The 12635-nt window shown below is 39.4% G+C and overlaps 1 protein-coding gene across 2 annotated transcripts in view; it reads left to right on the plus strand.

Moving 5' to 3' along the window:
* Window positions 1-12635, plus strand: part of ALG14 (ALG14 UDP-N-acetylglucosaminyltransferase subunit) — a 90050-nt gene that overhangs the window by 6084 nt on the left and 71331 nt on the right. For both annotated transcript variants that reach the window (XM_055352753.1, XM_004026172.4), the window contains exon 2: window positions 1946-2097. In XM_055352753.1, the coding sequence (XP_055208728.1) occupies window positions 1946-2097 (152 nt within the window). The remainder of the gene's footprint in view (window positions 1-1945; window positions 2098-12635) is intronic.

A 12635-nucleotide genomic window follows, 5' to 3' on the forward strand; every position in this document is an offset into this window, starting at 1 on the left:
GGAAGATGTTGTGGACATTAGGTTTTATCCTTAATTATTCCAGCTGTGAAAACAAATACCTACTTGGAGTACCACCACTTGTTTTTTTTTTCTTTTTTGAGACAGAGTCTCGCTCTGTTGCCCAGGCTGGAGTGCAGTCTCAAGTGATTGTCCTGCCTCAGCCTCCTGAATAGCTGGGATTACAGGCATGAGCCACCACACCTGGCCTAACTTTTTTGTTTTTTTCCGAGGCTAAACCAAAGATACTAAAATGAGTATAAACCAGATGTGTAAATTATATGCCCCAGTCAAGAAGATGGGTGACAGGTTATAAAGCTAATGTATGATTTTAATTCCTGAAATTCACACTAAATCTATGCCAAATTTGTTTCTGTATATAATTCCTTCTGGAATCTAGAACGAAATCCTTTCCTTTCTACTATTAAAATAAAAATGTGGGCCTGGCATGGTGGCTCACACCTGTAATCCCAGTACTTTGGGAGGCCGAGTGGGTGGATCACCTGAGGTCAGGAGTTCAAGACCAGTCTGACTAACGTGGTGAAACTCTGTCTCTACTAAAAATACAAAAATTAGCCGGGCGTGGTGGCGCACACATGTAATTGCAGCTGCTTGGGAGGCTGAGGCAGGAGAGTCGCCTGAACCTGGGAGGTGGAGGTTGCAATGAGCCGAGATCACACAATTGTATTCCAGCCTGGGCAACAAGCGTGAAACTCCACCTGGGGGGAGGTGAGGGGGTGGAGGGAATTTGTGTTGGGGGAAAACTCATGTTTAATTTATCTTTGTTTGTGTTCTTGTATCACTATATACTCTTTCTTACAACAATAGGGGAGGTGGGGTGGAGGAAGCCTTGTAGGTAGGGGGAGCAGCATGACCAGAGGCAAGGAGTGAGTAACGAGTAAGGTGAATGCAGAGAATGTTGAAGACATCAACCTGACTGAGGCAGAGAGCTTGTGAAACGAGACTGAAATGGGTGTGATAGGGCTCCTTGATAAGGAGTTTGACTGTTTTGCTTAAATGGTTTATAGATAGGTAGATATTCTATTGTTGTTTTCATAAACAATGTTTTCATTGTCTCAATGAACATAGTTGATTTTTAAATTTATGGTTTCGAAATTAATGTATTAAAATTTTGGAGATTATATGACTTCAGAAACTGAACATTACTCATCTGGTGAAGCTGATAAATATTTGAGGACCTGCAGTGTGCTGAGACCTCTGATAGGAGCTGGGGTTACAGTGGTGAACAAAAGATGTTTCTTAGGAAGGCCCAAGCCCTGCTGATCAGCGCTCATGCCCCCTTCACCTTACTTCTCTACATAGAATCTTCAGTGACTGGCTTCCCTTTTCCCATCCTGCTTTCGTGCCTTATTTTGCCTGTACCCTTAGTCCCAGTATTCCTATCACTCTTTGAACACATGTTTCAGATCTTGTCATCTCATGCCCTAACAATCCCCATCTCCACCCAGTGGCCTCCCTACTCCTATCTCTCCATTATCTTCACCTTTCAAGTCATCTCAGCCTTTTCTGTGGTTCTTCCTTATTTTTAAGGCATTGATTTTTCATAACCATTTGCTTACCCTTCACATTTTAGTTTTTCTTACTGTCTTGCATCTTCTTTGTCTCCATATATGTGTCTTGCCCCTTTCTCACCAGTCTTCTTGATAGCAAGAACTATGTCTTATACTGTTTTGTGCCTTCCTTAGTACCTACTGCTAGTGCTGATTTTATTTTTATACGTGTATTATCTGCTTTTGATATAAAAGTTGTATTTATACGAGGGCATAGATTTATTGTTTTCAAATGTTCCTTGTGTCTTCTGAGAAATATACAATTACAGTGCCCCCCCCCCACCCCCAACCTGAAACCATGATATTGGTATAACATGGTCAAATGGATATGTCCATTGTGGGTTTCTTAATCTTAGGACTTCTGATATTTTTTCCAGGTGGGCATACCACTGAGATCCTGAGGCTGCTTGGGAGCTTGTCCAATGCCTACTCACCTAGACATTATGTCATTGCTGACACTGATGAAATGAGTGCCAATAAAATAAATTCTTTTGAACTAGATCGAGCTGATAGAGACCCTAGTAACATGGTAAGTGACAATTTCTATTTCTAAGAAAATTACAAGTTGCACATTGGGTTTAATTGTCTCTAGTAATAATCTCATGGCACTTCAGTGCCCTACCCACAATGGGCAGTCAAATGTTTGCTGGTGATGAAATACATTTCCTTTGCTACCAAAAGATATGAATTTCTATAAAATAAATCTTCAAATTAAAAAATGGTTGCTTAGCACATCAAAAAGTTTATCCACCATGATCAAGTTGGCTTCATACCCGGGATGCAAGGTTGATTCAACATACACAAATCAATAAATGTAATTCATCACATAAACAGAACTAAAGACAAAAACGACGTAATTATCTCAATAGACACAGAAAAGGCCTTTGATAAAATTCAACATCCTTTCGTGTTAAAAACTGTCAATAAACTAGGTATTGAAGGAACATACCTCAAAATAATAAGAGCCATATGTGACAAACCCAGAGCCAATATCATACTGAATGGACAAAAGCTGGAAGCATTCCCCTTGAAAATTGGCACGAGACAAAGATGCCCTCTCTCACCACTCCTTTTCAACATAGTATTGGAAGTTCTGGCCAGGGCAATCAGGAAAGAGAAAGAAATGAAGTGTATTCAGATAGGGAGAGAGGAAGTCAAATTATCCTTGCTTGCAGATGACATGATCCTATATCTAGAAAATCCCATTGTCTCAGCCCAAAAACTTCTTAAGCTGATAAGCAACTTTAGCCAAGTCTCAGGAAACAAAATCAATGTGCAGAATCACTAGCATTCCTATACACCAACAACAGGCAAGCCGAAACCCAAATCATGAATGAACTCCCATTCACAATCACTGCAAAAAGAATAAAATACCTAGGAATATAGCTAACAAGGGAAGTGAAGGACCTCTTCAAGGAGAGCTACAAACCACTGCTCAGTGAAATCAGAGAGGACACAAACAAATGGAAATACATTCCATGCTCATGGATATGAAGAATCAATATTGTGAAATGGCTATACTGCCCAAAGTAATTTATAGATTCAATGCTATTCCCATTAAACCACCATTTACATTCTTCACAGAATTATAAGAAACTATTTTAAAATTCATATGGAACCAAAAAGGAGCCCGAATAGCCAAGACAATCCTAAGCAAAAAGAACAAAGCTGGAGGCATCATGCTACCTGACTTCAAACTATACTACAAGGCTACAGTAACCAAAACAGCATGATACTTGTACAAAAACAGATACAGACCAATGGAACAGAATAGAGAACTCAGAAATAAGACCACACATTTACAACCATCTGATCTACAAACCTGACAAAAACGAGCAATGGGGAAAGAATTTTCTAGTTTGCAAGGAGTTGAACTGGCTAGCCATATGCAGAAAATTGAAGCTGGATTCCTTCCTTAAACTTTATACAGAAACTAACTCAAGGTGGATTAAAGACATAAATGTAAAACCCAAAATTATAAAAACCCTAGAAGAAAATCTAAGCAGTAGTATTCAGGACACAGGCATGGGCAAAGATTTTATGATGAAAATGCCAAAAGCAATTGCAACAAAAGTAAAAATTGAAAAATGTGATCTAATTAAACTAAAGAGCTTGTGCACAGCAAAAGAAACTCATCAGAGTGAACAGACAACCTACAGGATTGGAGAAAATTTTTGCAATGTGTCCATCTGACAAAGGTCTAATATACAGAGTCTACAAGGAACTTAAACAAATTTACAAGAAAAAAACTGTTATTAAAAAGTGGGCAAAGGACATGAACAGACACTTCTCAAAAGAAGACATTCATGCAGCCAACAAACATATGAAAGAAGGCTCAACATCACTGATCATTAGAGAAACGCAAATCAAAACCACAATGAGATACCATCTCACACCACTCAGAATGGCGATTATTAAAAAGTCCAGAAACAACAGATGTTGGTGAGGTTGTGGAGAAAAAGGAATGCTTTTACAGTATTGGTGGGAATGTAAATTAGTTCAACCATTGTGGAAGATAGTGTGGCGATTCCTCAGAAATCTAGAGGCAGAAATACCACTTGACCTAGCAATCCCATTGCTGGGTATATACCCAAAGGAATGTAAATCATTCTGTTGTAAAGATACATGCACACATATGTTCACTGCAGCACTATTCACAATAGCAAAGACATGGAATCAACCCAAATGCCCATCAATGATAGAATGGATAAAGAAAATGTGGTACATATACACTATGAAATACTATGCAGTAATAAAAAGGAACAAGATCATGTCCTTTGCAGGGATATGGATGGAGCCAGAAGCCGTTATCCTCAGCAAACTAATGCAGGAACAGAAAACTAAATACCACACGTTTTCACTTATAAGTAGGAGCTGAACGATGAGAATACATGGGTGCATATGGGGGAACAACACACAATGGGGCCTGTTGAAGGGAGGGGTTGGGGGAGGTAGAGCATCAGGAAGAATAATTAGTGGATGCTGGGCTTAATACCTAGGTAATGGATTAATTTGTGCAGCAAACCACCATGGCACATGTTTACCTGTGTAATAAACCTGCACATCCTGCACACATACCCTGGAACTTAGAAGTTGAAGGAAAAAAAATGGTTGCTTAATTTTTTGCATATTTTTTATTCTTTTAAATACAGAAAGCAGTTTTTCGTTGAATTCCAATAGTGAAAATTATTTTATTTATACTTACATACACGAAGCATCCGGTTCATGTGCTTATTGGCTCTTCATTGAAGCTCTCTATCAATGTGTTATGTTTATTGATAATTTGATTTATCTATGACTGCTGTTTCTTCTCCAAATCATACTTGTGTCTGCCTTTGAAATTATTAGTACTTCTTTACCCCTGGTTGCTCATTTCATTATAGCATTTTAGTCAGCGTTTAGAGATTTTTTTTTTTTAAGTGAAACTACTTCTTAATTAAGGAAGGAAACTAGAGCTGTTCCTTATGTAGAGTGAGTGCCTTTATCCATCCCTCTCTCTGGGAACAGCCCAGCTGCAGGGCTGCTCTGGATAGTTCAGGGGTGGACAGCTGGCCTAACTCAGACCAATCAAAGTCTTTCTCTGAGCTTTCTGGGCTTGGAGACCTAGAGAATGGAATCAGTTTGTCTTCAGGCAAGCTCTGTAAATGATAAAGCTTGAAAGCTGCTGACAGTCATGTTTTCACTTAGAAGATAAAGGTAGTCTATAGATACAGGAATGAAGATAATGTACAGGAAGAGAGGAGAAGCCAGTGTCTGGTGCTGCCTTCAGTGGCTCAAGAGGCCCTGCTATAGCTGTGTTGGTCCTGGATTGGTGGTTCTTTTCTTGGGAAATCAGGACCCACTCCTAGAACCCTACCCCACTCCCTTTGTTCCCACCTTTGTGACATACGCACACACACACACTCTGTCTCTCTCTCTCTCTCTCTCAAGGCTGTTTGAGTTAACTTTTGGTCATTTGTAAACCTTATCCCCAACTAACATACTACTAAAATGTATTCTCAAAAAATCCACGTCAAACAAGATCGGTATATAAATCTGCTTGCTATCATTCAGCTATAGCAAAATGTGTGGTACTTTTTTTCCTCTGTGGAAAATAAGCCAAAGTGATTTCGTTTTTGTTTTAGGAATCAATACTGTATGAGTTTCTTAGGGTTGCTGTAACAAAACTGGATGGCTTAAAACAACAGGAATGTATTTTCTCATAGCTCTGAAGGGTAGAAGTCTGAAATCAAGGTGTCATGGGGCCATACTCCCTCCGGAGGTTCTGAAGAAGAATCCCTCCTTGCTTCCTCCTGGCTTCTAGTGGTGGCCAGCAATGCTTGGCCTTCCTTAGCTTGCAGCTACATCACTCTAATCTCGGCTTCCACCATCATATGACCTTTTCTGTATCTCTGTCTTCACATGCCTTTTTTATGAGGATACCGGTTGGATTTAGGGCCCACTCTAATTCAGAAGGACCTCATCTTAACTTGATCATATCTGCAGTGCTCTTATTTCTAAATAAGGTCACATTCATAGATTCCAGGTGGACATGAATTTTAGGGGGACAGTAGTTATATACTGTGCATCACAACACTTAGAACCAAGTAAGTTGGGTTTGCTTCACATTAATAGTCTTAACTATAAAAATATTTTGGATTTTTATTTTTATTTATTTGTTGTTTTTTTTTAAACAGAGTCTCACTTTGTCACCCAGGCTGGAGTGCAGTCGTGTGATCTCGGCTCACTGTAGTCTCCACCTCCCAGGTTCAAGCAATTCTCCTGCCTCAGCCTCCTGAGTAGCTGGGAGTACAGGCACCTACTATCATGTCTGGCTAATTTTTTTTTTTTTAAATAGAGACAGGGTTTCACCATATTGGCCAGGATGGTCTCGATCTCCTGACCTCGTGATCTGCCCACCTCAGCCTCCCAAAGTGCTGAGATTACAGGCGTGAGCCACTGTGCCCAGCCAGATTTTGGATTTTTATAATGCCATTATTTTGTATTTTCGAAGTGCAATGTAGGACTAAGCATCTCTGTTCAACTTCCTTTTACTAACACTTGCCTACTGGGGCAATGCAGCCACTGTTAGAGAGAAAATTCTACTCCATTCCTAAAAGAGCCTCTCCTCATGAATCTGAAGCTGGGAAGAGCTCTGCAGAGATGCAAATGAGCTGTTGAGGGAGATAGCGTGAACATTTCTGCTGGCCACCACTGGGTACCACCACGTGTGTGTGTGTGTGTGTGTGTGTGTGTGTGTGTGTGTGTTTGTGTGTGTATGTATAGGAGGGTGGTGAAGGACAGAAAGACAAAGAGGCAGAGACAGACACCTTCCTGCCAAGCCTTACTAAGGTTGGGGGGGTTTCCCTACTGATCTTTTTCTACACTTCAGCTCAGCCATCTTTTGTACCTTCCATGGAGCTCACCAGACTAGGAAAAAGTGGGGTCTTGATGAAGAAATCAATAGTGATCAATACATTTGCTGGAAGAACCCATATTAGCCAAGTATAATTAACAATCTAGACCTGCACTGTCCAGTATAGTAGCCACTAGCCATATATGGCTACGTGTATTTCAATTTAAATTAAACTAAGTAAAATTTAAAATTTGGTCCCTCGGTTGCACTAGCCTCATTTCTAATGCTCAGTAGCCACATGTGGCTAGTAGCTACCATTTTGGATCATATAGAATAGAACATTTTTACCATTGCAGAAAGTTCTATCAGATGACACTAATCTAGACTTTCATTTATAATAAGCTGAAAATGAAATATGATTAGATATTGTAAAGATAATTAACGGATTCAAAACAAAGGGCCCCTCCCAAAAGTTAACATAGAAACAAAATAACTTTTTAGCTCCTGGGTGATCACAAGAAACTTAAAAAGAGGAAGAAAAAAAGAAAATAACTTTTTAAATTTCATATTATCGTTGAAATTCAAGGAGATATTCCAAATAAACAAGAATAATCTGTTTTTTTGTTTTTTTTGAGACAGAGTCTCGCCCTGTCACCCAGGCTAGAGTGCAATGATGTGATCTCAGCTCACTGCAACCTCCAACGCCCAGGTTCAAACGATTCTCCTGCCTCAGCCCCCCTAGTAGTTTGGATTACAGGTGCCCGCCAACACGCCCAACTAATTTTTGTATTTTTAGTAGAGACGGAGTTTCCCCATGTTAGCCAGGCTGGTCTCGAACTCCTGACCTCATGATCTGCTTGCCTCAGCCTCTTAAAGCGCTGAGATTACAGGCGTCAGCAACTGTGCCCAGCCAAGAATAATCTGTTTTATAAGGGAAGCAATGTTAAAACAAGAAAGATTCCTTGGAAATTAAAACAAAGTGCTTATCAAAATTAAAAGTTCTGAGTCAGTAATTATCAGGTTAAATATAGCCGAAAACCTTATTTGTGAATTGAAAGTCAGGCTAAAGGAATTCTCCAGGCAATAAGGCAAATATGAGGGAAAAGAATCATGAAATGTCAAGAATGAGAGGAAAAAAAATAAAATTTTAAAAACTGTAGAATAGATTTTCATTAGCTTTCTCCTAGCTCAAGTATCACTTTTTAATTAAATCTCATCATAACATCAACAGTTATATAGTCTTAACTCACCGCTGTTTCTTGTATACCATGTCTTCTTCTGATTTCATTTTGTTTTCTATTTGGCTCAAGTGTTTCCTTCAGTTTTTTTTTTTTTTTTTTTTTTGAGAAAGGTTATATGGACAGTATATTTCCAGAGTCTTTTCAGCTCTGAAAGTATCTATTTTTTTTTTTTTTTTTTTAGAATGAATCTCACTCTGTTGTCCAGGCTGGAGTGCAGTGGTGCTATCTCAGCTCACCACAACCTCCACTTCCTGGGTTCAAGTGAGTCTCCTGACTCAGCCTTACAGGCGTGTGCCACGGTGCCCAGCTAATTTTTTTGGTATTATTAGTAAAGATGGGGTTTTGCCGTGTTGGCCAGGCTGGTCTCAAACTTCTGACCTCAAGTGATCCCACCTCCTCGGCCTCCCAAAATGCTGGGATTACAAGCATGAGCCACTACGCCCAGCTATCATCTCTGAAAATATCTTTTTTTTTTTTTTTTTTTTTTTTCAGATGGAGTCTCGCTTTGTTGCCAGGCTAGAGTGCAGTGGCGTGATCTTGGCTCATGGCAACTTCCGATTCCCTGGTTCAAGCAATTCTCCTGCCTCAGCCTCCCAAGTAGCTGGGATTACAGGCATGTGCCACCATGCCCAGCTAATTTTTGTATTTTTAGTAGAGACGGGTTTTCACCATGTTGGCCAGGGTGGTCTCGATTTCCTGACCTCATGATCCGCCCACCTTTGGCCTCCCAAAGTGCTGGGATTACAGGGGTGATCCCACCATGCCCGGCCTGAAGATACCTTTGTTGTGACATAATATCCCTACAGTTGTTTGGCTTGATGTACAATACTAATTGTAATGCCATAATTTTTTCCTCTCAGAGTGTGTAAATACTATTCCATTCTCTTCCAGCAGTCAGAGTTCCAGAAAAGATGTTTGATCCTAGTTTGATTCTCTTTCCTTAGAATTCTGAAATTTAATCAGTCCATGTCTACATGTCTGTTTTCTTATTAATTCTTTCTTGAATTCAGTGGACTCTTACGATCTTTCTTCAATTTAGGACCATTTTCTTCTCTTTTTTCTACTTGTCTATTCTGTAAACTAATCCTTTTTCATATTATATATAGGTCATATGTATATATCTACATACACACACACACACAGATGGTCATCTAAGGAGAAATGACCATCTGTGTGTGCGTGTGCGTGTGCATGTATTTTCACGACCTTGCACGGATGCCAAAATCCGCAGATGCTCAAGTCCCTTTTATAAGATGATGTAGTATTTGCACATTGCTCATCCTCCCATATACTTTAAATAACCTTCAGATTATTTATAATACCTAATACAGTGTAAATACTATGTAAATAGTTGTTATACTGTATTATTTAGGAAATAATGACAAGGGGAAAAAGGCCTGTACATGTCCAGTACAGATACAGTTATCCATTTTTTTCCCCAAATATTTTCGATCCATGGTTGATTGAATCCACGGATGCAGAACCCATAGATCTGGAGGACTAACTGTGTGTGCATGTGCATATATATATTTCTTGGAAGGTTACATTGACAATATATTTCCATATCCATACAACAGAGTTGTGTGTGTGTATGTATGTGTATATATGTATTTATTTATATATATATAAAACGGTATGCATTTTCTTCCTGCTTATCCTTTCACTGTTTTATATGAAGAGAAGTTTTAGAATTTTTTTTTTTTTGAGCCAGAGTCGCGCTCTGTTGCCCAGGCTGGAGTGCAGTGGCCTGATCTCAGCTCACTGCAACCTCCACCTCCTGGGTTCAAGCAATTCTCCAGCCTTAGCCTTCTAGTAGCTGGGACTACAGGTGTGCACCACCATGCCCAGCTAATTTTTGTATTTTTAGTAGAGACAGGGTTTCACTATGTTGGCCAGGCTGGTCTCGAACTCCTGACCACGTGATCCGCCCGCCTTGGCCTCCCAAAGTGCTGGGATTACAGGCGTGAGCCACCACGCCCGGCCAGAAGTTTTAGATTTTAATGTTTATATTTTCCTTTAGGAATCCAAATTTATATTTTCCCTTAGGACTTAAAGGTCATAGAGTTATACTCAAGTGTTATTTTCTAGAAGTTTTAATATTTTTCTTTTCTTTTTTTGAGACAATGTCTCACTCTCACCCAGGCTGGAGTGCAGTGGCATGATCACAGCTCACTGCAGCCTCGATCTTCCCAGCTGAGGCAATCCTCCCACCTCAGCCTTCCAAGTCGCTGGGACTATGGGAGCGCACCACCACACCTGACTAATTTTTGTATTTTTTGTAGAGACAGAATTTCTCCATGTTGCCCAGGCTGGTCTCGAACTCCTGGACTCAAGCAGTCTGCCCACCTTGGCCTCCCAAAGTGCTAGGATTACAAACATGAGCCACCGTGCCTGGCCACGTTTTGCTTTTCACACTTGTCTTTAATTCATCTGGAATTGATTTCTTTCTGTATAATGTTTGAAAGAGATCTAATTTCCATATGGCAAAATAGGGGCCCAGCTCAGCACCATTTATTCAGCAGTCCATTTCTGCAGTGCCACCACTGATACGTGAAGTTTTTGTGTATAGGTCTGTATCTTAGCTCTCTATTCTTTTTTTTTTCTGCTTCTAATATATAGCTGTTCAGCCTAGCTCTCTATTCTGTTAACTGGTTTGTTTGTCTATCCCTCACCCAGTACCAAACTCCCTTAGCTTTATCCTTCAGAAGTTTTTTTGTTTTTGTTTTTTGTTTTTTTTTTGAGACAGAGTCTCACTCTGTAGCCCAGGCTGGAGTGCAGTGGTGCATCTCCACTCACTGCAAGCTCTGCCTCCCGGGTTCACGCCATTCTCCTGCCTCAGCCTCCCAAGTAGCTGGGACTACAGGCACCCGCCACCACGCCTGGCTAATTTTTTTTTTTTTTTTTTTTTTTTAGTAGAGATGGGATTTCACCATGTTAACCAGGATGGTCTCAATCTGCTGACCTCGTGATCCGCCCGCCTGGGCCTCCCACAGTGCTGGGATTACAGGTGTGAGCCACCACACCCGGCCGAGGTGTTTTAATTTTTCTTTCTTACATAGGTTTTTAAATTAGTTTTGACAAGTTCACAAAAGAATCTTGTTGATATCTTTATTTGCATTAAATTGAATATATCAGTTTGGGGAGAACTTATATCTATATGATGATGTCTTCCTATCCAGAAACTTCATCTCTCTCTCTCTTCATTGTTTAGATCTCCTTAATGCTTTTCAGTAACATTTCTAATTGTCTTTATAAGAGTCTTGCATATCTTTGGTGTGTTTATTTCTAAGTGTCTTGTATTGTTTTTTTACTTTTGGAAGTAATATATCTTTTAGTGACATTTTCCGTGTTGGTGGTATGTAGAGATACACTTGATTTTTGTATAGTAATCTTAGAAGAACTACTTGCTACATTCTAATTAAAGCTGATAATTTGCTATGAATCTTTGTTATCTGTGAAGATAATCTAATCATCTGCAAATAGTGGTAGTTCTAATTCTTTCTAATCCTTACACCTTTTGTTTTTCTCATTTTATTTTGTCAGAACTTCCAGAACAGCAACAAATAGAGAATAATGTAGTGGACATCCTTGTATTCTTTCTGATTTTAAAAATGTGCCAAGAGTTTTACCTTAAATCATACTTGGTTGTTGATTTTTATCAAATGTCTTTTCTGCATGTGAGATAATATGGTTGTTCCCATTTTATTTGTTTATATGGCCAAGTACGTGGTATGAACTATTCTTGAATTCCTGGAATAAACTCAGTTTGTTTATGGTGTGTTATATTTTAATACATTGCTAGATTTGGTTTGCAAACATATTGTTTTGGATTTTTAAATGTATGTTCATGTGTGAGATTGTACTTTTCCTTTCTCTTGCTTTTCTTTGGTATTGGTGTCAAGGTTACAGTACTCTCATCAAATGAGCTGTGGAGTATAGACAACTTTTTATTCTCAGGAGGAATTTGTGTAAGCATGGAATTGATTATTTTTAAGTTTTGAAGAACTTGTCTAAGACAAAACCACCTGGGCCTGATGTGTTCTTTTTGTAATGGTTATAGGACTCTTCAAGATTTGTGTTTCTTTTTAAATCAGTGTTGTTAAGACATTTTTCTAGGAATGTGTCCATTTTATGTAAATTTGCTAATGTATTGACATAAATATTTTCATAATTGTATTAGTCGTTCTTGCATTGCTATAAAGAAATACCCAAGACTGGGTAATTTAAAAAGAAGAGAGGTTTAATTGGCTCACAGTTCTGCAGGCTATACAAGAAGCATAGCAGCTTTTGCTTCTGGGGAGGCCTCAGGAAGCTTACAATCATGGCAGAAGGCAAAGGAGGAGCCAGCACTTCACATGGGCAGAGCAGGAGGAAGGGGTGAAGTGCTACATACTTTTAAACAAACAGATCCTGTGAGAACTCACTCACTATACTGTACCAAGGAGATCATGACCAACCATTCATGAGAACTCTACCCCCCATGATCCAGTC

This window comes from Gorilla gorilla, chromosome 1, assembly GCF_029281585.2.
Source record: "Gorilla gorilla gorilla isolate KB3781 chromosome 1, NHGRI_mGorGor1-v2.1_pri, whole genome shotgun sequence".
Classification (NCBI taxonomy): Eukaryota; Metazoa; Chordata; class Mammalia; order Primates; family Hominidae; genus Gorilla; species Gorilla gorilla.